We start from the raw sequence: 26179 nt of genomic DNA on the forward strand, positions 1-26179 counted from the left end.
TCTCAGCAAGTCTCAAGCATTACAAAGTATATGAAGTGTCATACTTATGGAACATATCTCATAAACTTATGGTCTACACACTGAGAAATTAATGTCAAAGAAACAATAGTTTTCACCATGTTTTTGATTGTTTAATGCTGTTATCCAGAAAAACCTCTAACAAGCCTTAATATATACAGGTAGTCGCTGTTTTTTGAAATTACATTACCTTAATTTTAAATATACAGCAAAGCATTGTTTTTTTACGTTAACGGCTGTGGAAAAAACAGCTAATTTTTATTTCTCAAACGGAAGTGCAAGATATGTTATTATTAATAGAACGTTGCTGTTTTCCGGGAAAAACGTATTCTGCCGTGAAGAATACAGTAGTGTATAATTAAAAACACAGATAGTTACACTATTAAGTATAAATTTAACGTATATTTTACTGTATAATCCAGCGTAAATTAAAGTTTTGCATACTATAATTTGAACATTAAGTACTTTGCTTCAAACCTTGGAGCACTTTATTTTAAACCTTGAAGCGCTTTAATTTAAACCTTGAAGCAATATAACCTAATCTTACCTAACCATGCTAAGCCTTTTGGAAAAGGTCCGCGTTTATTATGAAAGGACCGATATGAAAATAAAAATATTTTGGTAAGTCAGTGAATTGCTAATTTTAAAACCAATTTTTTAACTTTGCAATTTCTCTTCTTCATTATAATTTCAACCTACTTATTTCTAAAATTGACCGAAAATGTACAAAACGTGTTAGGCGACATTCTTAAAAGCGTTAGGCGACATTCTTAAAAGCGTTATGCGACACTCTTGGAGTGGCGTCGCTAGGCCTTTTATGGGGCTATAGCGCCCCCAAATTTCAAAATTAGCCCCTTCAAAAAAATCCATACACTAACTTCTAAATCGTCGACTTTAGTTACAGTTAGAGAAATTTCCGCTTCAAAAACCTCGTTAGTGTCAAACTGTTCCAAGTTCTCGCATTTCCATGGATTTTCTTTTTTTTTTAAATATGGTAGAGTAGGTTAGGTCAAACGCGTCTCTGGTGCTCGAAAAACTCTTCGTGAAAAGAGATTATTAAATTTAACGAATACGTCTGTATCTACTGCCGGGATATTAGGGCATCCAAAACCAATTTAATACCCGATGCATTTATACTAATTTATAACTTTCTGCCTTTTTCAGAAGTTATTAAGTCGGTGAAAATGACCAACTTACCAAGCAGTTACAAGCTGAATTTTAAGTTGATCAAGTGGCCAACTTTTTGTGTAGTTTCACATTAATGCGAGAACTACCCTTGCTTGTTAGAACTGTTCTCTCAAGGTTGAACCTTGCTAAGCATATAGAGCCATTTGCTGACAAATCAACCACTCAGGAAGGTGTCATGCGACACTAAGAAAGCGTTATTTAAACTCGGAAAGGTGTTATGCTGCAGCTGCACCCTTTAAGGAATTGCACAACACTCATAAGGGAGTAAAAATTAACTTTTATTTCGATATAAGAGTTAAAAAGGTGTTAAACTGAACCTCTGTTGCACCATTTTATTCTTATCTTTGACACTAATTGCTCAAATAAGTGTTATTAAACCCTTTCTGGGGTGTAAATGAACACCTGTAATGGTGTCAAATTTGGACCCATATAAACTACTTTTAAAGGTGTTAAAGCACACCGCTTTTTCTAAGAGTGTATAACAGCAACCAGTATAAATCTGCCCTAATGGACAGTATGTTAAAAACAGCTAGTCGTCTTATATAAATGACAAGTTGCATCTTAACCAACAGAGCTTAATGTTTTTAATAAAGGTTTGAGTGCTTTTAGTTTAACAACAAAGAGCGTCTTTATCAAAATAAGCTCCGGGATTTAAAACTGTTCTAAGAGCTGTTATTTTTACAGCAACCCTATATTTTTAGTGTACTATAAGCGGTTTGAAACAGCATGATGTGTCTTTATTTTCACAGCAAACCATCTTTTAATCCACAGTGCTTAGTGAGTTTAAAACCACATATTTTGCTGTTAGTTTTACAGCAGCAAACATTTTATGAAACTGTAATTTATTGGTAGTAAAACAGCATATAGTGCTTGTTTTTCATTGACCCCTACAATATAATCAACGGTTAAGACTGTCTTTAAAACAACCTCTGAAGCGGCTATTTTAAAAGCTAAGAACGACCCTGAATACACGAACAATTAATACTTAAAACTGTTAGTTCCACTGTTTAGAAAAACAGTATTGTTGACGGTATTAAAAACAGGGAGGATGTGCAATTAAATTAGCATCATCTTGATGGCATACGCCATTGCCATTACCATAGTGTTTATTTTACAGCATTTTTATTCTGTGTGTATTATACGGTCCTACAAATAAGAGCTTTGAACGTGGTAACTAACATCTTAAATTGACTTTGTGCAGCGAATAACGGTTTTGCTACAATTTATAAATTAATTATAATAAAATACTTAGACTTGATTGTTCTTAATGAAACTTCCGAAGTTAAACATTCAATAGCTGCTTGTTAATTTGAAAGTATTTTGAACCTTATCTTCGCCGTAGTTTCTTAGATATTCGATATACTGGACCACCCAAAATTCTATGCTTTTTCTACGAGACGCTAAGCCTAAAATCTAAACCTTTTTCCTATAACATTACAGGTGGTTGTGGGTTCTTATCTAGAAGGGCTCTTCGACCCTCCGGAGTTCGTGACTCGCTTTCCCCAGTCTAGTCATGTCAAGCAACTGCTGTTTGTTTACAAAGGACGTATAAAATCATATTTTCAGCAAACAACGACAAATATATTAAAAGCTCTCCGATATCCAAAAACAAAAACACGTGAAAGACGTATCGTAATAATCGACCAAAAGACAAGCGTCTTCGAAACTTAACTTTGGGAAAAATCCCCTCCCTAATCATACACTGAGGGGGGTCGACACTATTCTTGGATAAAGAAGAGCTTCTCATATCACACGGCGGGAGCAAGTTTCAACGAAGTGTACTTTCTGATTTTATGCTTTCGGCATTACCTGATTTAAACTACCCGAATCGATGCCACTGTTAAGTTGGTCGGGTAATCGGCATAAAAGGCTTAAAATTGAAACTCCGCATATAACTCGGCTTCTTACGGATGGTTGCAACGCGGTGGCCGGTATCATCCCCTTCACACCAGTTATAGCGGTTAATTTCTGAAACAAGATGGTACAGGCCATATTAGACTTCTGCTTGCTAAGCGGCCCCTGGTGAGTCAAAATGTGAAGATTTAGAGGTGCCCGAAACTGATATATCCCGTTTTAGGCAAAAACACACCATCTTCAAGAAATTTAGCACTATGGCAAGCGGTACCAATTTGTTTTTGGAGAAATTAGTCGCTTTTTGACTCCTTCACTACTTATTATTTTTGCCTTGGATATGATTAAAATCAAGCTCCCACCGTAATAAGACCCGCCAATTGGTAGAGTTGAACAATGGGAGAAGTAGCGTGTTCTATTTTGGCCACCGGTGACATGCAGCAAACCAAACTTATCTGAAATGTAAGTACGATGCACTATTATGACTTGCTCAATTTGCTACTAAAGCGCTCTAATTGCTAATACCTTTTCATTATACTCCGTTCTGGTTGAGAGGAGGGCAAATATGGAGGTAGTCCCCAGTGAATGTCCAATGTAGGTTAACTTCAAACTCGCCGTTTTTCTTAAGATAAAATCAATCAAGGCAGGCACGTCATATATACCTAATTCGTCAATACTAAAATGAGTCAATTTCAGTACGTCATAGTTTTGAAAGTTTAAACCCTTAATCAGTGTTTATCAAAATAATGTTCAAATTATAGTTCTTGGAAGTCCAAACAAATTCCAGGGTTCAAAAAAAAAAACAGCCCACCGGGTTGGATTGGGTTTTTGGGCTTTTATCTTTAGCAGTTGCATGCATGGTATAAAATGTCATTCAAAAGTCACTGCTTAATAAAAAAAGCCATGAGGTTTAGAAGTTGAAATTTCTAACAATATCTTAAACTACCTTTAAAATCAAATTATTCTGGCATTCAAATTCATCAAAATTTAAAATCTTAGTGATGGGTTTTATTAAGTGGGTTTTTTATGATGAGTAAAACCCATTAAACCCGTGGATCTTTTAATTTGAACTCTGCATGAATCGCAATTTCGAAAACTTAACAACTAAAGTTTCTAAAATGGTCCCATACCTGAACTTCCAATATTCAGGATCCATTGTGGAAAGGCTGACGTGTTTTTGCGAGTAAAGGTTTCCTCTTAAATTGGCCAAATATACATCGTAGCCGGCATCCGCCAAAATACAACCTAAAACAATTGGTAAGAAACGCATAGATTTCATCTACTTGGAATCTTTAAGAGGCCATAGACCTCATACTTATATCTTATTGAATGCAAGGGAATGGGCTTAAAACTTGGTTAAACTGCCCACTGCTCATACCTTTGAGTTTCATTGACTATTCATACGTATAAGATAACTGTCAACCCTAGGTCTACTCCCACAGAACTCTCAAAGATTACTGGTCTCAGAAGTGGATAATAGAGGAAGGGTGACACTCTGCATCCTCTTAATACTTAAGTTTTGTAACGTAATTCTTCCCTGGCTGACCCATATTCTTGTTCGCTCTCCCGCTCATCAAAATTCAGATGGGCATCGCACCGTGCTAGAGCGAATTCTATCACTGTTTGGTACCGACAAACCTTGATTGTCTTGACGTGGGACAAAAATCCACAAGCGCATGCGTCTTCGCCAAATAGTTAAACGCTGATAGAGAAATGATAAGGGAACTATTTATCGTGTATGCATGATTCGGTTTAGTAACCTTGTGCACTCCAAATGTAAATGATGTTGGGAAGAATCATGGCAAAATTACCCACCCCTCTTTGTGGTGGTACACTTCTCTCGAAGAGAAGTATTATGTACTTCTGCCTGTATACATATTTTGCAAGGTTCATTCATTTCAAAAATTTGACGCGTTGTTGAAACAATTTCAGTACAGGTAGAGTTTCCGCTCGTTGCACGTGTTTTTAATAAATAAATACTTTTTTTAATTTGTTTATGAGCGAAATTGACGCCGACTCGTGGCATTGCCAGTAAAATTACCCGAACGCCGATTTGTTTACATTTCCCAATACTTTCTTTTTAAATTAGTTTTGTCGGAATACTTTGTTTACCTAGATTTTGATATGGGTAGTAATTCATGACGTAGTCCCACCCGTTTCCGGCTGTACCGTGAACGATCAAGACTGGATTTTTAAATAATTGATTTTTGTTTCCTTTTCCGTAGGGAATTCGGTAAAGTCCCAGAATGTATCCATCATCCGTAGTAACTTCGTATTCTTCCACCGGATATCCCATAGACGTAATCAATTCTGACTAACAATCGAAGAAAAAAGTGGAACGTTATGTTATCCATCTTATATACAGGGAGTATATAAGCATGTCATAAAGTAAAGGGTGCATTTTGGGGTCAGACTGAGTGAAAAGTTTCAAAGAATATGGGGTCTACAGTATTTAGTTACGGAGGTACGGGCCCCCAAAATAACGAAATTGGCACTAATGTGAAATAAGACCATAAGTTTATCATGCCTCTAAGTAGAGATATGGCTGCTACTCCTATGGCAATAGTGTTTGTCTGGCTCCCTTTAATGAAACCCAATACTCTCTCCGTATCATTTATCACCTCAACTCCAATACAAAATTGTACTGCCTAGCCTAGCGTTTCTTTCAACCCTTTTAGAATTTTTCAGGACTGAACCCCCCCCCCCCAATGGCTGCCTATACGAAACGTAAAAATCTCCTTTATTCCATTGGATGATTTTTTCACGTGACCCATTTAGTAATCGTCTCGACCGTTTGGTGGCTACACCGCGACAGGAATTTCAAAATTTTCTCTCTTCGGATCTTAGCGCTATACGACTTCTGACGTCTCAGTAGCCTGCGGAAGATGGCCAGTTGTAACCCATATTTGTGTACTAAGAGGCGTGATAAACCCTGAGGTGCTCATCTTGTCACACCTCAGGGGTCAAAAAGCAGGCTCACGAATCCTAACCGTCGTTTCAATGGGAAACCCGTCATTCGACTCCTCCCTCTCACTTACATCCTCCAAGGGTGAATGTTACAAACACAAGGTAAAACAAATGGACACCCAGACATCAAAACTATTATAGGGGACATAGAGACGTAATCTAGAATTACGATCACTTATGTCGCCCTAATTTTTCAAATTTCCGCTACCGGGGCTTCTGGGTCAAGTGCTTACTACGTGTATGTACAATAATGACCCTCCATAAACCACCTTGTATCTATTTGGTACTAGCTAAGCTACCAGCCTTGGAAGAGTTTCCCGTCTAGTAGACACTATACTGTGAATATGACATATCTACGTGATAGTCTTAATTTAAGAAACTACGTTTTCTTCAACTTTCCAAATCAATAAACGTATTATTAAATATAAAGTTGTTCAAGGGGATCGAGAATAGCACAGTGTGTTCTTCGTAGGCTTCATGGCTAGGGACTTTCCTCCCAAGTCTACTCTCAACCTTGCGAAGAATTCAATGACAAAAGACCGAATGACCTTGAGAGTTACCAAATTCTCAGTTCCCATCCCTTCCCTCGATGCTATGCTACCAGAGGAGTCGGATTGTACAGTGGAAGGCGGGCGTCCCAGATCCAGCGTTCATGGGACAAATTAAGAAATTAACCCATTATGACGGTGCGTACCGAAAAAAACGACATTTTTAAATGCGTATACGATAATTATACTTACAATACTTCTATTGTAATCTGGATCGAATATATTAACCGATAGCGATGGATCACTCTGTAAGGTCGAGCCCACCGTGACCCCGACGGAACCGCCTGTAAATTTGAGTGCATTTGGTGTGAATTCGAGCGGGTTTGGAAACGTCGAACCGCAAACTGAAACTTCCACTAAGAAACAAACGGCAAATATCCTCGTGAAATACATTTTTGAGCGCGGGGACCGACGTACCGAATGTTATGCGGTTTTGGTAAAAGTGATCAGAGGGATTTTACGCAACTCCAACAAACAACAAACATTTCCAGAAGTCAACGAACTAGCTTAACAGGTAAACGGATGAAAGGTACACGCTACAGGGAAACATACCAGAAGTGAGATGAGACTAGAAGTGAAGGGCTCTAGCATTGATAATAGATCCTTTCATTAGTGAACAAATTTGAGGATTTTACGCCGCTTCAATTGCACCTACGCTAGAGAGAAAAAAATTGGTCGAGTTCCAAAAAAATTTCTTACCCCCTTCCCCTCAACCTAAAGCGGCGAAACACGGACGCGGGTGCTTGAATCTATAGTCTGTCAAACGAAAGAAGAGCCCAGAGAAATTTGTTCAAATTGATGTCGCCACCATCGACCCCATAGTACTTTATCAACTTGTTATGTTTTGTCAATAGTCGTCTGTAATATAGTCTGCTATAAACAGATAGGCTTAATCGCAATAGAACCAATACATTTTGCAATATATATTTAATATGTTTATGTTTCATGGTTTTTTACCATCATCGAGTATTAAAGAATATAAAACAAAATTAACGACAAGACACCAGTTTTATCTTTGTTGAACTAGCATTGCAATATATTTTAATAACATAAGTTAAAGTACTTGTCCATAAGTAGTTCAGCATCAAAGCGTCTTCAGTCCACGTCTTCATCAGAGAGAAAGGAGGCCGCCGGGCTACTTCGCCTCTCCTCAGACGGAAAAATGTAATTTTCGTCATCCACCTCGCGTTGACGCGAGTTTTCAAGAGCCAATGATATGCCGGTTGTAATTTAGAGGCGGGGATTAACTCCGAACCTACGTTTGGACTGGAGATAAAGCTGGAAATATGGCGAATTTATACCTTCTCCCCAATAAAACAGATATCACTTCTTCGTTTAAATTATGTTTTTCAATGATTCCTCACTATTCTAAGACTAATCACGAGTCTGTGGTTAAAACCATTTGGTTAAAAATGCTAGCTGGTTCTTGCAACACTGACCGTTTCTAACTTGACCAAATTACATTTACGCAATTACCTGTCCATATCTCTCTTGATTTTCTTCGGTACCATAATCGTACTTTCCAAATTCGTTAATCCCCTTAAGCTACAAGCGATAAAAGATGCCTTTAGTTTTAAGCCAATACAATTTTAAATTCGTCCGAAGGCGGCTCTTTACCTGACCAAAGTGATCGAGGACATAAGCCGATGTTCCCGAGTTGCTGTGATGGCTGTACACGGACAGACGAGACTGCGAAGGAAATAAGCCCACTCAAATTCCTTTGTAACGTTACGGATAAGTACACTGCAAACTAGTTACGTTTCAAGTCTGCGTTTACCAATGCCAAATCACGAGACTTTCGAATCAACGTTTTTAGAGTTAAAATATCGTAAATCGGATTTGCAGACGAAATTGATTGCATGTCACGTGGAAGTTAATTCATTAGGCCTATGTTCCATAAGTTTGTAACTGGCTACTGTATCTTGCCATGAAGACAAGTAGGCCATAGATTCTCGTAAAACGACGCCTGGTAAGGCGCTGTAAAAGGCCAAGCACAAACTACATAGGAAGATGGACTGCAACACCGAGTTCTCGAACTAGCTCACAGTCTTAAGCATTACAAAGTATGTGAAGTGTCATACTTATGGAACATATCTCATAAACTTATGGTCTATTATACGGTCCTACAAATAAGAGCTTTGAACGTGGTAACTAACATCTTAAATTGACTTTGTGCAGCGAATAACGGTTTTGCCACAATTTATAAATTAATTATAATAAAATAATATACTTAGACTTAATTGTTCTTAATAAAACTTCCTAAGTTCAATATTCAATAGTTGCTTGTTAATTTGAAAGTATTCTGAACCTTATCTTCGCCGTAGTTTCTTAGTTATTCGATGTACTGGACCATCAAAAAAACAATGCTTTTTCTACGGTACGCTAAGCCTAAAATCTGACATTTTTACCTCTCCGTGTTACGTAGTCCAGGAGAGGTTCTGTAACGGCCGTGTCTGTGTGTCTGTCTGTCTGTCCGTCTGTCCGTTGTTACACCCACGTGGCCGCGTTCGCAGTTTGCGTATCGGAGCAAACGTGTTCCCAATTTCCGGACCGCATTGACAGTTCACAGAAATTTGGAAAATTGTATTTCTCTGCGTTGGCTACTCTATACTTGTGATCTCACACCACCATGTTTGGTCTTCATCCATCCCACATGAACACCAGTCTGCTACTTTTCTGGCTTCTAACACCACCATCTTCTGTTCTTTGTCAATCCCACATTGACACCAGTCTGCTCTTACACTGGCTTCTAACACCACCATCCACTGGTCTTCCGTCTATTCCACATAGAGACCAATCTGTATCATTGGCTTCTACTCCATTATCATCGTTTGGTTTTAGGATATACGCGGCGATCAGCTAGGGTTACGAGAAACGTCTAGCCTCCCTAAGGTGGGATCGGCCACCGAAGGTTTTCGCAATTGCGCTTTTTCCTTACTATTATAAGGGAAACGATTTCCATATATATACCAAAATTTTAAAAGAATCGGGTAAGAGGGGTACGCTTCAATTTAAACGTCAATATTAGAAAAGTTTGAGAAGATAATAGGAACGATTTAACTATTATTAATGTTAATTATAGAAGATTAAAATACTTAAAAATAATTATATTTATTTAAATATTAAAGATAAACCTCTCGTGCAAAGAGAGAGATTATCATTGCCTCCTATATCTACCAAGGCCCGTCCATGCGATATATTTCCTTCATTGCCTCCTATATCTATCAAGGCCCGTGCATTGTGATATATTTCATTCAATGCCTCCTATATCTATCAAGGCCCGTGCATTGCGATATATTTTTCAAAACAACAACTAAAATGGGAAGCTCCTCTCAGAAACAATAATTTCTTTTCTCTGTATATGAAATGAAAATATGGATAATATTGCGCTCCTTCTTTAATGGTATGAATCCTTGCCTGTCTATTAATATTTTACGTAGGATTAATACGTTTTTAGCGAAGTCTAGAAAGGATAAACATAAGCGAGATTGTTTCGGAAAAAAAATACTGCTTCCACTAATGGGTTTATACCCTTTGTATGTAAAATGGAGGAAGATAATGTTGAGAGTATGGATGAGATGCGGAAGCGCAAAGCGGTAAAGGATGAGGGCAAAAACGTCGACGTTTTCATTGGATACTTAAGTTTATATTATCTTCTCGACACGGAGAGGTAACATTTTGGTTTTCCAACTTGTTCTTAAATGAAATGGTCAAACGTCGATTTTAAATCAATAAGACCATTAAAAGAACATCGTTTTAAAAATGCTTCTCTAATTCATTCTCCCTTTAAGGTTTCGTTAATCTAAAGACGTAGTGAATCGAAATGTTTTAAATTCTGATAATTAAATTGGGTACTCATAGAGGTCAAAAACAAACTTGTCTGGGGTAAAAGCTAATTAGAGTTGTATATGAGACTCCTTGCTATTAAAAGGGTCTTATGCAGACACGTTCCAACAAACAAGCTTTATTATAGAACTTTTTTAGAATTCATATCCACAGACATCTTTTACAAAATGGAATCGTACCTTCAAGACGAGATTCAATCCAAGCCTAAAACAGATATCAGGACTTGCACCCAACTATAATAAAAAAAAACAAACATCAATAAGGGTGAAAGATACTCAACGTCAATGAAGGTCTATTTCCGAGCTGTGCTTGATATTGGCCGGGCGTGATAAGCTGGGCTCTGTTAAACGCCTAAAAATGAGTAAGAGATCACAGAAAATTTCTAGACATATAGTGATCAGTGAGTTTGTGCAATTCACGCATGTAGATTTCTGACTTCTGTAGTTGAAACAAAGTTTAGACACTTGTAAAATAAGTGACATTGGTATTTGCTTTGTTGTCAGTGTACCCGATTTTTAGGATGTTCGTTAATTTATTTCCGAGTAAATCAACTCGTTTAGGAGCACTGGGGACATTTCCCTCTGCAATGTCCAACTTGTCCTCCTGCAAGAATTTCGGTTTGTCCTCTCCGATGTTGAACTTCCCCAAACAAAATTTTAAAAATTTTCCTCTAAAAAGTAAAATAATTATTTGAAAACTGTCACCCTAATTTCTTAATAGAACACCGGTCCATTCTGAAATGTCCTGTCTCACTTAAGTTAAGTGTTTGAAAACCCGAGGTCTATTATCGTCGATAATAATTCGTAGTTTAGAGCCTAAGCATTGAGAAAAGCTTCATTATTCAGCGGATGCTATGCATTTATTCTAATATATTCGTAAACAACGTTTATGTCCGGTGGAGAAAGAGAGCGCGAAATTCTCAGTTCGGGGCAGATTTAATTAAAAAGTTGGGCCGCCCGCTTTTAATCGACGTTAGACGCCGAACCTTTCCGACATTTGAAACTTGATCAGCTTGACTCTGGCAAACACCTAAAAATCAGCCAATGATCACTGATATTTTCACGGGGGTTCTCGAGATATAGACACAGAGTGATTTAATTTGAGTATAATGGTGCTTTACGCGAATCCAATTTCTAGGTTAAAACTTAAACAGTATCATAAGTCTAATATTCAACTCTGCGATTACTTTTCAATCGACAGTACTGTATAGTATTTTATTCGAAATAAATGTTGATCCGAACTCTTAAAACCAATTGAAATAAGAGAGGCTGTGGCATTAAAAATAGCGTGGACAAAAACAATATTTTTTGTTCTCGTCGAGGTAAAGAGCAGTATGCGGTCAAAACCGAATAGATTTACGAGGCTTGCACTACGAAATCTATCTTCACTAAGAACCGAAAATAGCTCTTCAAAAGCTAATTTTCGTCGGTGAAAAAAAGATAAGTTTTCGTTAATTTTACAAATAGTAAGGGAGAAACAGACGTTGACTTGGTTGGTGCATGAAACTAACTAACGCTAGGGACGGTCCGCAAGCGTGAATATCTGAGAAATGTTCGGTGACAACGCACCCTAGCGAGATTTTGGTGCGAACCGGAAAAGTGATTCAATTTTTAAAAGGGGGAGGGGGTAACAAAAAGCCTTAAAAGCAGTCTGCTATTTCATAATTACGCTTAGGTTTAGGAAAAGCGATAAACTCTGCATATCTCATGTACTGTTTATGAGCTTGGCGATTGTCACTTCTACAACCACTATACACACAAATCCATATTTATAATTATTTTAAAAACAACAGTACAACCTTTAAAGTGTTAAATACTTAGTTCCGTAAATAAATTATGTTTCAAAGTTAGAGATAAAATGAATTTCTAAGCGTTAGTTAGTTCCATAGTAGCACAATTTACACAAAGGTTACGCCATGGTTAAGCTACGCCTAGCATAGCGGACGACTTCTACTGCGGATCCCGTATATTAGTACGAAAACTAAATTATAGGTGGCGTTAAGAATTACCTTATTTCCGTTTTGTATCACCAAATTTTAGGAGGGGGAATTTAAAAGCGGGAGGGTTTATCAACGAATGTTTTTCAGAGAGACTAATGTAAGTTCTATCGGTGCGGACCGTCCCTAGCGTTAGTTAGTTCCATGGTTGGTGACTGACGTAAACCACACTAAGTTCTCACTTTCTGTGCTTTTCCATAATGGGGATGGTTGCAGCGAAATATCATCGATGTGGCGAGGGTCAGCTTCAACCGTGTATTCTATGATGCGTGTCGGGTTTAAGCGAAGAAGGAACTGCTTATGAAAAGTAGGCAGCGTGAACGATAGTGGCGTGGTGGCTAATTTGGAAGTCGGTTGGGGCCTTGCTCGAATTCAAAGCGAAATAATCTCCCTAGCATATATCGATTTATCAAATGAAACCCTTAACCCCTCCCACTTCCCTCCCTCGCTGCCCAATGGTAATAAAAATAGTCGAAAGCGGCACGCGTTAAATTTTAAACACCTAAACTTTAATGACCATATTAAATAAAGCCACGGAGCGAGACCAACGCAACCGATACAATCACCAAAAATGAAATAACTGCTTTACACAAATTACGCTGAACTTTATGCTCCGCTCTGGAACGAACGATTTCTGTAGAGGTGACCAAAACGTTTCTAAATTGCGTCGCATTTCAAGCTGCCCTCGCGTATGTGGGATTCCGGGGTCCCGATTGGTTATTCGAGAAATCCGTGGTTGTGGGCCAGGATTTTACTCGTTTGACGACAAACACGCATCTTCCCTGGTAAAATCTAATCATATACATCTAAATTTTCGAAATATAGTCTGCATTAAAGTATTATGATTTGGGAGCTGACCTTTTGGAATACCTCTATTTTAACAAGTCACAAAAATTATTTCGTATAAGTTACGCGTGTTTCTGGTGTGGGATCAACGCTATGAGTATAATATTAACTTTCATCTACTTATTCGCTAAGCCCCTTGACCATACTACCGCACTTCAATTTATAATGATTAACGAAACATTTCCATGGCTTGTTCTACAAACAAATGTTGTACTGCTAAAGGCAAAAAGCCGTCACTTTACCAGTCCCTATGTATGCCCTTACAAAAATCGTGTGTCTGTTTTTTGGCTGCTCTACAGCCAAATTTATAATATTAAAAGAATGCTACAAAATGACTGCTTTAGGGTTGGAATTTGACTGAAAGTGTTTCATTTTCAGCCAATTCAGCCTAGCTTTTTCAGCTTACATCCAGCTCCTATTCAGCGCTGTTCCAGTCCAGAGCATTACAGTCCCTTTCTAGCGCTATTACAGTCCAGCCCAATACAGCCCAATTGCAGCACTAGTTCAGTCCAGCCCAATACAGCCTATTGCCAGCGCTATTCCAGTCTAGTCCGATACAGCTCACTTCCAGCGCTATTTCAGTCCAGCCCCATACAGCTCACTTCCAGCGCTATTTCAGTCCAGCCCAATACAGCTCACTTCCAGCGCTATTTCAGTCCAGCTCAATACAGCCTATTTCCAGCGCTATTTTAGTTAATTGCTTTACAGTCCATTTCTAGCTCTATTCCAGTCCAGTCCGATACAGCTCACTTCCAGCGCTATTTCAGTCCAGCCCAATACAGCTCACTTCCAACGCTATTTCTGTCCAGCCCCATACAGCTCACTTCCAGCGCTATTTCAGTCCAGCCCAATACAGCTCACTTCCAGCGCTATTTCAGTCCAGCTCAATACAGCCTATTTCCAGCGCTATTTTAGTTAATTGCTTTACAGTCCATTTCTAGCTCTATTCCAGTCCAGTCCGATACAGCTCACTTCCAGCGCTACTTCAGTCCAGCCCGATACAGCCCATTTCCAACGCTATTTCAGTCCAGCCCCATACAGCTCACTTCCAGCGCTATTTCAGTCCAGCCCAATACAGCTCACTTCCAGCGCTATTTCAGTCCAGCTCAATACAGCCTATTTCCAGCGCTATTTTAGTTAATTGCTTTACAGTCCATTTCTAGCTCTATTCCAGTCCAGTCCGATACAGCTCACTTCCAGCGCTACTTCAGTCCAGCCCAATACAGCCCATTTGCAGTACTATTTCAGTCCAGCCCAATACAGCCTACTTCCAGTGCTATTTCAGACCACCCCAATATAGCCCATTAACAGCGCTATTTCAGACCACCCCAATACAGCCTACTTCCAGCGCTATTTCAGTTCAGCCTAATGCAGCCCACTTCCAGCGCTACTTCAGTCCAGTTCTAAATTGTCCCCCTTTTCCATAGTGCCCAGCGAATATAATAAATGAACTAATTAAGTTTCAAAACATCGAATTTTAATTAAATTCATTAGGGTAATTTAATCATTCACATTCTGAATGACATTCACTTTGTTTGATATCACATTCTGAATGACATTCACTTTATTTAATATCACATTCTGAATGACATTCACTTTATTTAATATCACATTCTGAATGACATTCACTTTATTTAATATCACATTCTGAATGACATTCACTTTATTTAATATCACATTCTGAATGACATTCACTTTATTTAATATCACATTCTGAATGACATTCACTTTATTTAATATCACATTCTGAATGACATTCACTTTATTTAATATCACATTCTGAATGACATTCACTTTATTTAATATCACATTCTGAATGACATTCACTTTATTTAATATCACATTCTGAATGACATTCACTTTATTTAATCACTTTCAGAATCAATATTTACATCGTGTTCAATGTTTGTTTCTACTGAAATTTCCGCTTAATTTCCTTTTTCAAAATTACTGTGTTCTCCTGTTTTAGTTTGACCCTCTTCTATTTCTTTTTGGCCCTTTTCCGTTTCTTTTTGTCCCATCTCGGCATCAGCCAAAGCTTTGAGCTTTTTTTGGAACGATCGGTTTACTGTTAAACAACGGTTGTTTATGCATTTTTTAATAATTTTTTCCGAAATGTTTTTAAATTTGGCTGAATTCTTGTACATTCTGCTGACGTATGCTATAAATATGGAACTTTTTAAATACTGACAATATGTCAATTCCAAGGTGATAAGTAGGAGAGTTACACCACCGATACTAAAAATGGTCCAAATTTTTAATTTGGCTTGGCTCTGTCTTGTCTATAAAATTTGTTGAAAACTAAATTCATGATAATCGTGCAACTCTTATTCTATTTAGCACCATTGGTTCATTTCTTGATTTGATGATACTTTGATACCGATACTTACCCATAATACCTTGTACTTCATACTCAGGAAATGGTTTTTTGCCACCTTTCCCTGCAACAGACATGTTTCTCAATTCCTCTTCGGTGTGTAGCATGTTGACAAGCTGAAGCACTGTTTTCTTGGGAGAAGTACAAGTGTATGCCAAGTTCAGTTTTTGCGACTTTTTCACTCGAATTGGACATCCATCAAATAGTGGAACCTATAAGTTTTTAAAAAAGTCATAAATATGTAATTTGGTATGGCAAGTAAGGTGTGAAAATTCTTTTTTGAAGGATTAATGGTGGTAGGGACTAGTTTTTCAAGTGTAAATTATACAAATCAATATATTATTACCACTTTCTCTTCTTCCGGTGATTGAACAGCCGTTACACTGTTTGAAGGGGAACTTTCATTCTAAATTACATAAGTTATAAAATTTATTCCTAATATATTTTAGCATTTCCCATCGCTTGATCAATAAATCTTAGTTATACAACATCAAAAACTCTGGAAGGGCAGTCTTACCTCAGTATTTCCACTTGGAACTTTTATAGAGTTCACAAGACTTTCAAGATGTTTCTTGGCTGTATTTATATTTGTAATAGAGATTTTAATATATTTGGATGGAGCAATGATTGCTGCCTAAATACGTACCTTTGTTAAGGTTATGACAACTGTGGCACTCTTTAGAGCTCGTCTTCAAGTTTTCCAACTCTCCCTTCAAATTCTTTATAATTTGATCCTTGTCTCCTAGAAAGTATAATATAAAGTGAGGAAAAAGGTGCGTTTTTATATTTATACCATTGAATTGTTCAGTTATCTCTTTTGAAGCAGCTTTCAACAAGGCTATTTGAGCTTCCTTTTGTTTTATCTCTTCTCTCAGTTTTTGTATTGTTGTATGAAGGTTCCTCGAAGAATCCAAATTTAAGAATGTTTTCGACTGATTTATATCTTCACTTATAAAATCTACGAAATATTATTTGAAAACTATAACACAACATTTAAAGACGCTTTGTATTTAATTTCTTACGATTTGAAGAATAGTTAGAAATGTCCCTCTCGGGTGCGACGTACTCGGCAACTTGTGTGCATTGTGAATTACTGTTTGGTTGGCAATGTGATGCATCGTTGTTTCTGGGATATGATGTTTCCACTGAATTACTTGTTCTAAATGGGATGTTTGAAGAACTTTCATTTCTGGTGTTTTCTCTTGAATGGTTGGCATTAGCAGATAAAGTTAATGACCTATTCCTTCCCAATGAGGGAGTTTCTAGATGGTTTGTTTGTGCTGTTGCCAATATTTTTTGGTTCAAAGCCAATGGCGTCACATTATTATCAAAGCAAGATGGAGGTAAATGATGGCTGTCCTCAGCTGACGGGTTGTCAAAGCGCATCGATGGATTGGAACTGTTATCGCAACACACCGATGGAGAGGCATCGTTGGTAAAGTCATTTGATGGAGTGAGATTGTGGCCCAGTGCAACCGAGGACCTGATATTGTTACCCAAGCTAGTCGATGGAGTGGCATTGTGGCCGAAGCTAGTCGATGGAGTGGCATTGTGGCCGAAGCTAGTCGATGGAGTGGCATTGTGGCCGAAGCTAGTCGATGGAGTGGCATTGTGGCCGAAGCTAGTCGATGGAGTGGCATTGTGGCCGAAGCTAGTCGATGGAGTGGCATTGTGGCCGAAGCTAGTCGATGGAGTGGCATTGTGGCCGAAGCTAGTCGATGGAGTGGCATTGTGGCCGAAGCTAGTCGATGGAGTGGCATTGTGGCCGAAGCTAGGCGATGGAGTGGCATTGTGGCCGAAGCTAGGCGATGGAGTGGCATTGTGGCCGATGCTAGGCGATGGAGTGGCATTTTGGCCGAAGCTGGGCGATGAATTTTCAACCCCCGAAGAGGTAGTTGAGTTAATTGCGCCTGTGTTCGTTGTAGATATGTTCCACTGTTCGTTTAACGTCGGCATGTTTAGAATTGATTCATTGAGCGATTTGCGTGACGCTTCTGAATTTTTTTTATCAGCGTGTTGTTTTTTTAATTTGGCTGATGCGCTATTCGTACTTTCTAGCTTTCTTTTCGCGCTTTTTATCTCTCTTCTGACGGTTTCTGTATGTTTTCCCTTCACCTGTTCTATTTCGTTTTCAATTTCTTCGTCTTTCTTGTTTTGTTCCGATATTAGCAGATCTTCATCACCTAAAAAATTAAAAGAAATGTACCAAACATCGTTAAATTGAATGTCTACTGTGTGTGTTTTAGCTTTTTTTACGTAAAAAGAAACCAACATGCAAACTTTCCCCCACCCAAATAAACAAACCAAAAATTCCTAAAATAAACATTTGTTTTCTTAAAATTCACTCCCCTTGGATGTGAATGTATTTTCACGTTAAAAATAGTTCTTAATCTGGTATCGAAAACAAATATGCCAAAAGCAAACTTAACGCTTGAAACTATGGTTGGGCCTCAATTTTAATCGCGTGGTTTCAGTTATGATGAATATTGACGGATTATATAATTGGAAAAAGGCTCTTTTTTGTGACCAGAAAGAGAAATCTCGAATTCTAAAATCATATCATAAATAAATATAATGTATGAAATGTTTTGTTGGACACTTCCTATACAGTGCATTAAAAAGAACTTCACGATAGTTACTATACATACTTAGGTACACTCTTTTTGAAAAATACTACTCAATTTAAAAATAAATTTAAAGCTAGAAATATGAATAAGATGAATCAAGGATATTAGCAGCTAATGAATACTCGAAATAAGTGTACTATTGGTCTTCCAGCCTTTATCGTATTTTTTCGAGCCAAACATCCACAAAACACTTTCGCGCCAAAATTTTAAGCTAGAAAAAAGAAAAACTGGCTTTCAATTCTACTATAGGGAGAGTCACAAAAGAAAACCCAATGCAAGTGTGGCGGAAAGGCTGAGTGAGTCACTAGAGCTCGAAGATTACCAAGAGGTTGGAGACTTATTTTGAATATATTTAAAGGATGTCGAACCTCACTAAGTTTCTTTCTTCATTTCATCATAGAAAACTAATTATAAAAGTAGAAATCTTAAAGGGAGGGTGAAGTGGAAAAATCAAGTGATTTTTTTATCGATAATTCTTCTTCTAATTATAAGACCAGTCTGCATAGTGAAACATTCAGGAAATACCCCCTAATGATTTTAAAATTCAAATTAGGTTCCGATTTTAAGAATAATTTGAAGTATCCCCCTCCGACCAATCGCGTAACGCCGTGCCTTTTTGTTAACAAAATATGATGTTTTCTTCGCCTTAATAAAAAAAATTAGAGCGCGCACAGTGGATTTTTGGCTTTGACACTGGCTGTTTTGATCCGCGTTATCCGAAACCATATTTCTCGATGAAATGTATTTAAAATTTTTGAAACTAACTGGATAAGCCGTACGACGAAGTCGCGAATTAAGACTCGACGCGACTGGAAGTCGTCGAACGCTACCACACCCGCACAATGAAGAAAGATGTCTCGCGTGTCATTAATTGTTATTCAATTGATATATTAAGGGTTTCCCATTTGAATCTATTACCCATTTCCTTAAGCTTTTAGGTCCGGGAGTAAAAAAATGCCTCCCTGGGTGGATCTAAAAACGGTCATAAAAAATATAGATGGGTAGACGACGATGGGTGGAAGTTCCTTAAGAAATATGGAAAAAAATTCTGCTTTATCTCGGTCTTAGCGGTATAAGGCATGGGGTGACAAAATTAAGTTTCTTGGGGACTAAATTATTTTTACAAACCGCGTATCTGGTTTTTGCATCAGGTTTTTGACAGAGCTAATACAACTGACGTAAGTTTGTAAGATATGTTCCATAAGTATGACACTTCCTTTCGTTATGCTAGAGACTTACTGAGAATTAGTTCGAGCAGCCCTCCGTTAAAAATTATTTGTCCCATTTGTGGCTATACACTACAGCCAAGAATTACCAATAGTGTCGCGGTCTTCAATCCACAAACAAAATACTGCACCCCATTTAATTTTCAAAACCGGACTTTTTCATTTAAATTTAAATTAACTGCTCTTAAGTCTCTACAATAATGTTTCATAGACTCTGCTGACACATTATCCTTTCACTTGTCCTTGTCAGACAAATTTCTAAGGTTATAACTTTGGTCAAACAGTATTTCAAGAAAAGCTAAGCTTCAATTCCATACTAATTAGCGAAGAATATTCAAAACAATGAAACGTGCAAAGAACAATAGTTCTACCAAAACTGTATCACGTTCAACAAGGTGGAGAATGAAGAAGCGATTAGAAAATATGTCAACCAGTTTAATTGAAGATGACTTAATTCCATCCTCATCTGACTCATCGAGCGAATCTACAAACTTTTCATCAGACTCCACTGCTTCCAATGATCGTGATATGTGTAATGAATCAATTAATACCACCATTAACTATGGAAATCAACGTGATGATATAAATGCTGCTGCAATGAATGACCCAAATCAGCATCAGCTGCAAAATGTCAGAGAAGATGGTGTAAATGTGCAACAAGATGGTGAGGTGAGGGACAATGTGGACGTTGGAACTCGTAATTACGATGAAAATGACAACAATAATTTATTTAATGGTAAAAGTGTACTATTGGGATATACATCATTTTAAGGGGATGTTTTAAGTGTTAATTAAATTCTCCAGGTGACTCGGAACCAAGCTTAAGTATGTCATCATCAGCAGAAGAGTCTTTTTCGAAAGATGAAATGGATGATTATGATAGTCAACTGTACCGAGGTTTAAATTTAAGTCTGGGAGAGAGCATGTTAGCAATATTGCTCTTTGCTATACGGCACTTTTTAACGGGATCAGCGTTAACAGATCTACTTTTGCTCATTAATCTTCATTGTTTGAAGCCCAATTCCTTAAAGACAACACTTTATTTGTTTTAGAAACACTTCGCCCATGTTAAAATACCACTAATTATTCACCGCTATTGTAATGTATGCCTATCAGATCTTCAACCAAATAACATTTGACCACGTTGCCTGGTAAAGCGATCATATCAGATTGACGTATCACTGTTTGTAGAAATTTCCATCTTGCCTCAAATGCAAGCCATGTTTTTACGGAAAGGATTTCTCGATGATCTAGAATATAGGTTTAATCGAACTAAAAAAGCTCGTGATAATATTGAAGATATTTATGATGGTTTGCTCTATAAAGAGTTTGTTAGCAATGGTTTTTTAAAAACCAAGCATAACATTTCATTTATGTGGAACACTGATGGAGTTTCACTTTTTTCTTCATCAAATTTCTCGTTATGGCCATTATATTTAAAAATAAATGAATTACCACCTCATAAGAGAAATCGAACCGAAAACATAATAATTGCGGGTATATGGTTTGGGAAAAGTAAGCCAGACATGAATCATTTTCTGAAACCACTACATCATTCATTCATCACTCTAAGAAATCGAAGTGTTAAAAATGTGTTAAAAGGGTGTAAATTTAGAATACTCTTTTTTTACACCGTAAAAACACCCAAAAAAGAGTTTTATAAAACCTTGAGTTTTTGTGGCCAATTTAAGGTGTAAATTCAGTGTAAAGTAACACTTTAAAAACACCCTTTGAAATTAAACATGGAAATTTATAATATGGCTGGTATCTTAAATAAGGTCTTTCATTTCCATTAATGTTTGAATATTAGAGTAAAAAATTATTTGTTTAACATTTATTTAAAGATGATATTCATGAAAGAACATATTTTTCCTTTAAATAAAATAACTAAGAAATTGGTAATCAGGCGGTATTGTACCATTATAAAACACTGCTAAACGTGTTAGGCGACACTCTTAACGGTGTTAGGCGACACTCTTAACGGTGTTAGGCGACACTCTTAATAGTGTTAGGCGACACTCTTAATAGTGTTAAGCGACACTCTTAATAGTGTTAAGCGACACTCTCAATAGTGTTAAGCGACACTCTTAATAGTGTTAAGCGACACTCTTAATAGTGTTAAGCGACACTCTTAATAGTGTTAAGCGACACTCTTAATAATGTTAAGCGACACTCTTAATAGTGTTAAGCGACACTCTTAATGAGATGAAATAAAACTTACTAGAAAAATTAAACAAATAGAAAGGTTTTTTTTTCATTCTTAAATTCCTTATTACCTCTCCGTGTGACGTAGTCCAGGAGAGGTTCTGTAACGGCCGTGTCTGTGTGTGTGTGTGTCTGTCTGTCTGTCTGTGTGTCTGTCTGTCTGTCCGTTGTTACACCCACGTGACCGCGTTCGCAGTTTGCGTATCGGAGCAAACGTGTTCGCCATTTCCGAACTGCTTTCACAGTCACGGAAATGGCTCCTCTACTTGAGTTCTCACACCACCATCTTCTGGTCTTTGTCCATCCCACACGGACACGAGTCTGTTCTTACTGGCTTCATAAGTGAATCATATTACAGCTCCCTATAAGTGCTGGACGTAGGTTATGCTTTTGTGAACAGCGTTTTCTTCCAAGACATCCAAGCCCGCCATCTATAGCCCAGTTTTACAAGTATAGTTTTCCCATTAACCCGGATCTTGAGTTAGGTTAACCTACGGAAGTTCCGGTTGATGATAATGTCTGTCAGACCACCGTCAGTGTCGTGATTAGTGTGAAGCTTGTTATCGCGTTATAATTTTGATTTAGAATGGCTTATGTTTCTTTGCTAATTAGAAAAAACGCGTAGGATCAATGTAACTAATTGCAATCGTTGCAAGCCCAAATTAAAGAGACATCTGAACACGATCTATGTGATATTAAAAGCACTAAACCGTAAGCAACTAAAACGTTTTTTAAAACAGAAAAATATTGACAGAAAACGTTAAATCATTGAAAAGACTTGCCACACTTTAAAAACGAAAACAAATTTCTATGTCTACTCACATAACCTATAATTAGTAATAAATCGGTCCAACTATCATCGCTAAAAACATTCAAATCGGTGGAAGCTCAGTGCTGTACTAGGGATACATTAAAAATATTCTAGCATTATGAAGGCTATTTTGATCATTTGAATTCATATTAATTTCCTTTTCAACACAAGCGTTCAAAAAATACCGCAAATAAAAAATAGACCGCCAATTATTTTTTAAAATCGGAAAAGTAAAGTGGACTTTTACCATTATATTCACAACCCAACACTTTGCATGGAACAACTTGTTTCCTTCCGCGCTCTTCTCTCCCAAACCTTTCCTCATTAGCTACCACTTACTTCCGTTTGCTTGCCCCGCTTATTAAAAATTTCTTTCGCGCCAAAATCATTCCTCTGGTTTAGTTCACAAATTCGCCGCTGCGTTTCGCATATACCGTTTTCTCTTCAGTGCTAGGAGACAATGCTGATGCACGGCGATGTTATATCGTCCAGTACTTCTAGGGAGCTGTAATATGATCCACTTCTGCTGGCTTCTAATCACCACCATCTTTTGGTCTTCGTCCATCCCACACGGACACCAGTCTGTTCTTACTGGCTTCTAATCACCACCATCTTCTGTTCGTTGTCAATCTCACATTGACACCAGTCTGCACTTACACTGGCTTCTAACACCACCATCCACTGGTCTTCCGTCTATTCCACATAGACACCAATCTGTATCATTGGCTTCTTCTCCATTATCATCGTTTGGTTTTTTGGTTTTAGGATATACGCGGCGATCAGCTAGGGTTACGAGAAACGTCTAGCCTCCCTAAGGTGGGATCGCCACCAAACGTTTTCGCAATTGCGCTTTTTCCTTACTATTATAATGGAAACGAATCGTATATATACCCCAAAATTTGAAGAAAGCGGGCAAGAGGGGTACCCTTCACTTTAAACGTCAATATTAGCAAAGTTTGAGATGATAATAGGTATAACTTTATTTTTAACGATTTAACTATTATTAATGTTAATTATTGAAGATTAAAATAATTAAAAATAATTATATTTATTTAAATATTAAAGATGAACCTCTCGTTCAAAGAGAGAGATTATCATCGCCTCCTATATCTACCAAGGCCCGTTCATGCGATATATTTCCTTCATTGCCTCTTATATCTATCAAAGCCCGTGCATTTCGATATACTTTTCAAAACAACAACCAAAATGGGAAGCTCCTCTCAGAAACATAATAATTTCTTTTCTCTGTATATGAAATGAAAATATGGATAATATTGCGCTCCTTCTTTAATGGTATGAATCCTTGCCTGTCTATTAATATTTTTACGTAGGAGTAATAGTTTTTAGCGAAGTCTAGAGAGGATAAACATAAGCGGGATTGTTTCGAAAAAAAATACTGCTTCCACTAATGGGTTTGTACTCCTTGTTACTGTTGTATAGAGTAATCATGATAAAAGCTTAAAAAATTACGAGAGGACAGACCTTTTTTATCCTCTTGTATTATTCTTAATAAAAATATAAAACATTTATTTTGTATCAAAAAATATTTTTTGGTGCTGAGATTGCTTTAGAAAAATCCAAACGGTTAGGCATTGGTAAAAAAGACATGTGTAAGCTATTTGCAGAGATGATAATTGTTTTACATGTTTTAAATAAGAATGAAGCTTCCACTATTGTGTTTATGCTCCTTGTTTGTTTCACTGAAAACCATCTAGGTGTAGATAACAGCCAGACCAAAAATTTCAAAAATATATATTTTAAATCTAATCAGATACGCCCACCTAGTTGAAAATAGACCTATTAAATTTGCGGGAGCCATTCTTGAGAATTTTTCTTTGCTTGTAGGTTGTTAATTTATCTACCAGAAAATATTTGTGTTTGGAAGTTGGATATTAAGTCAAATTAAGTGGTTGTAAAGAGCCAGCAGGTTTTTGCCGCTTCTTTTTGTGAGTATTTGATTTTTGTATGTAAAATGGAGGAAGATAATGTTGAGAAATGCGGAAGCGCAAAGCGCGGGAAAGGATGAGGGCAAAAAGTCGACGTTTTCATTGGATACTAAAGTTTATAAAATCTTCTCGACACGGAGAGGTAATATTTTGGTTTTCCCAACTTGTTTTATATTTAGAAGTTACAACGATTCCCTAATATTCTAATAATTCTTGATGTTCTATTATCTAATCTCATCCCTCATCCCTTTAAAAAGGGAATGACCATCGTCTACTATATTGACATTCGCGCCAAGTTTTGCTGCGTTTCAAATTCGTGGGAATTTTAGGTTCTAAAGCGAACCCCTTGCGTAGGCATTGGGCGAATTAAAAGGTACCCATAAATTCTCGAAATAGGAGCGCGCTCAGGCCTGGATTATAAATGTTGGCGAAGTTACAAAGTTAGGTTTCTGGTTAATTAACGTTAAAGAGTTACCAATAATGAAAATATTTCTTCAGATGGTCATGTTTTTTCCCTCTCATTGAACAGAATTAACAATGGAAACCAACCTTGGGATGTACCATTTGACCGAACTCCCGCACCTAGTTCGCCTTTTCCCAAAGTAGGAAACAGCGTCAAAAGACGACACTTTAACTAATTTCCCTCCGATAATGACGGAGTAGCAAGGGAATACCTTGATTAACGATTTGCTAGCTTATCTAAATATAAAAGAAAGGTGAAATAAGGCATAATCAGTAACATATCCTTTGATATTATTGCAAAATGATGCTAAAAAGGATAAACTTATATTTAAATAGGGGTAAATAAACAATTTACGGTAAATTGTTGAGATATTTTTGGATTTTTAATGAAAGTTTTGTTTGTATTTCAAATTTATATCAGCAAAAGCAAGCAATTTTAGATCAGAATAAATTTTGTTATAATTAGGCTTTTCAAAATTTTTTTATTCAAAGGAAGCCCAGCACTTTGGGCCTTTTAGGAAGAGTGTGGGGGCCGTGTACACTTAACATTAAATTAACCATCTTTGTTGCGCCATCTATATTTAGTTTAGCTTTTGATGGTTTTTTTATATTCATTTCCTTGGTTTTGAATAAAAATAGTTCATTAATCTGGCAACACCAGACGAAGCCCCGGTCACTACACGTGGAAGGCTGGCCAACTACCACTGCCTCTAACGGTGCTTCTTGGTGTGAGGGAAACTACCTCCGATGGCAGCCCTGCCCTGCGGTGTTTGGTTCTCTTATGGCAATAATCAAATGGTCTCTGATGGTTCTAGGTTTTAAAACCACAACGCTAGTGTTTTTATTCTTAAAAAAATTAGGATTGAAGTTATATCAATAGTAGCGCCATGAACGCTGAATCTCTAAAGGGACTGATAAACGGGATAGAGACGTTTGCTCTGTAAAAAATAAACCATAATGCACCTAAACTTAAACTTTTACTGGTATGATGTTTAAGTTTAAACCATGTAGAGACCATTTTTAGACCTCTAGTCTAGTGTTGACAGGCCAAGATGTGGGGCACTAGCTTTTCTGATATGTTTTATTTTTCGAAAAATTAGAGTACAAAAAAGGGTTTTGTTTTTGTAAATAATGTTGTTGTTGAAATTAGGTTAAACGCGTTTCTGGTGCTTGAAAAACTCTTAGTGAAAAGAGATTATTAAATTTAACAAGAACGTCTAAATCTACTGCCTGAATATTACGGCCTCAAAAACCAATTTAATTTC

The 26179-nt window shown here is 37.3% G+C and overlaps 3 protein-coding genes across 3 annotated transcripts; 1 reads left to right on the forward strand and 2 right to left on the reverse strand.

Annotated features, from left to right (window-relative positions):
• Positions 1–3407: 3407 nt before the first annotated feature.
• LOC149713644 (lipase member K-like) lies at positions 3408–6965 on the reverse strand. The gene is made up of 5 exons (XM_089849335.1): positions 6765–6965; positions 5170–5371; positions 4188–4302; positions 3583–3733; positions 3408–3512 (listed from the first exon to the last, which is right to left on the reverse strand). The coding sequence occupies exons 1-5, from the start codon at positions 6963–6965 to the stop codon at positions 3408–3410; spliced, it is 774 nt and encodes a 257-aa protein (XP_089705461.1).
• A 7740-nt stretch (positions 6966–14705) lies between these two features.
• On the reverse strand, positions 14706–19186 carry LOC149713645 (uncharacterized). Its single transcript, XM_089844094.1, has 8 exons — positions 19183–19186; positions 16660–17820; positions 16431–16595; positions 16284–16379; positions 16155–16213; positions 15984–16043; positions 15651–15849; positions 14706–15421 (listed from the first exon to the last, which is right to left on the reverse strand). The coding sequence occupies exons 1-8, from the start codon at positions 19184–19186 to the stop codon at positions 15189–15191; spliced, it is 1977 nt and encodes a 658-aa protein (XP_089700220.1). The 3' UTR covers positions 14706–15188.
• Positions 19187–19881: 695 nt separating this feature from the next.
• Positions 19882–20542, forward strand: LOC149713646 (uncharacterized). Its single transcript, XM_089844095.1, has 2 exons — positions 19882–20226; positions 20295–20542. The coding sequence occupies exons 1-2, from the start codon at positions 19893–19895 to the stop codon at positions 20540–20542; spliced, it is 582 nt and encodes a 193-aa protein (XP_089700221.1). The 5' UTR covers positions 19882–19892.
• The last annotated feature ends 5637 nt before the right edge of the window (positions 20543–26179 follow it).

This window comes from Phalangium opilio, unplaced genomic scaffold (genome assembly GCF_054372755.1).
Source record: "Phalangium opilio isolate 3A_F unplaced genomic scaffold, DU_Popi_V2 ptg000009l_1, whole genome shotgun sequence".
NCBI lineage: Eukaryota > Metazoa > Arthropoda > Arachnida > Opiliones > Phalangiidae > Phalangium > Phalangium opilio.

Coding starts and splice junctions, on each gene's coding strand:
- LOC149713644 (XM_089849335.1), bottom strand. CDS start 6,965: ATGTATTTCACGAGGATATTTGCCGTTTGTTTCTTAGTGGAAGTTTCA. Junction 4,303..5,169: donor CTACCCATATCAAAATCTAG/GTAAACAAAGTA, acceptor CAATTGTTTTAG/GTTGTATTTTGGCGGATGCC. Junction 3,513..3,582: donor GAACGGAGTATAATGAAAAG/GTATTAGCAATT, acceptor CTTACATTTCAG/ATAAGTTTGGTTTGCTGCAT.
- LOC149713645 (XM_089844094.1), bottom strand. Junction 16,214..16,283: donor TTGTCATAACCTTAACAAAG/GTACGTATTTAG, acceptor ATATAAATACAG/CCAAGAAACATCTTGAAAGT. Junction 15,422..15,650: donor TGAAGTACAAGGTATTATGG/GTAAGTATCGGT, acceptor CCATATTTATAG/CATACGTCAGCAGAATGTAC.
- LOC149713646 (XM_089844095.1), top strand. CDS start 19,893: ATGAAGAAGCGATTAGAAAATATGTCAACCAGTTTAATTGAAGATGAC. Junction 20,227..20,294: donor CAACAATAATTTATTTAATG/GTAAAAGTGTAC, acceptor TAAATTCTCCAG/GTGACTCGGAACCAAGCTTA.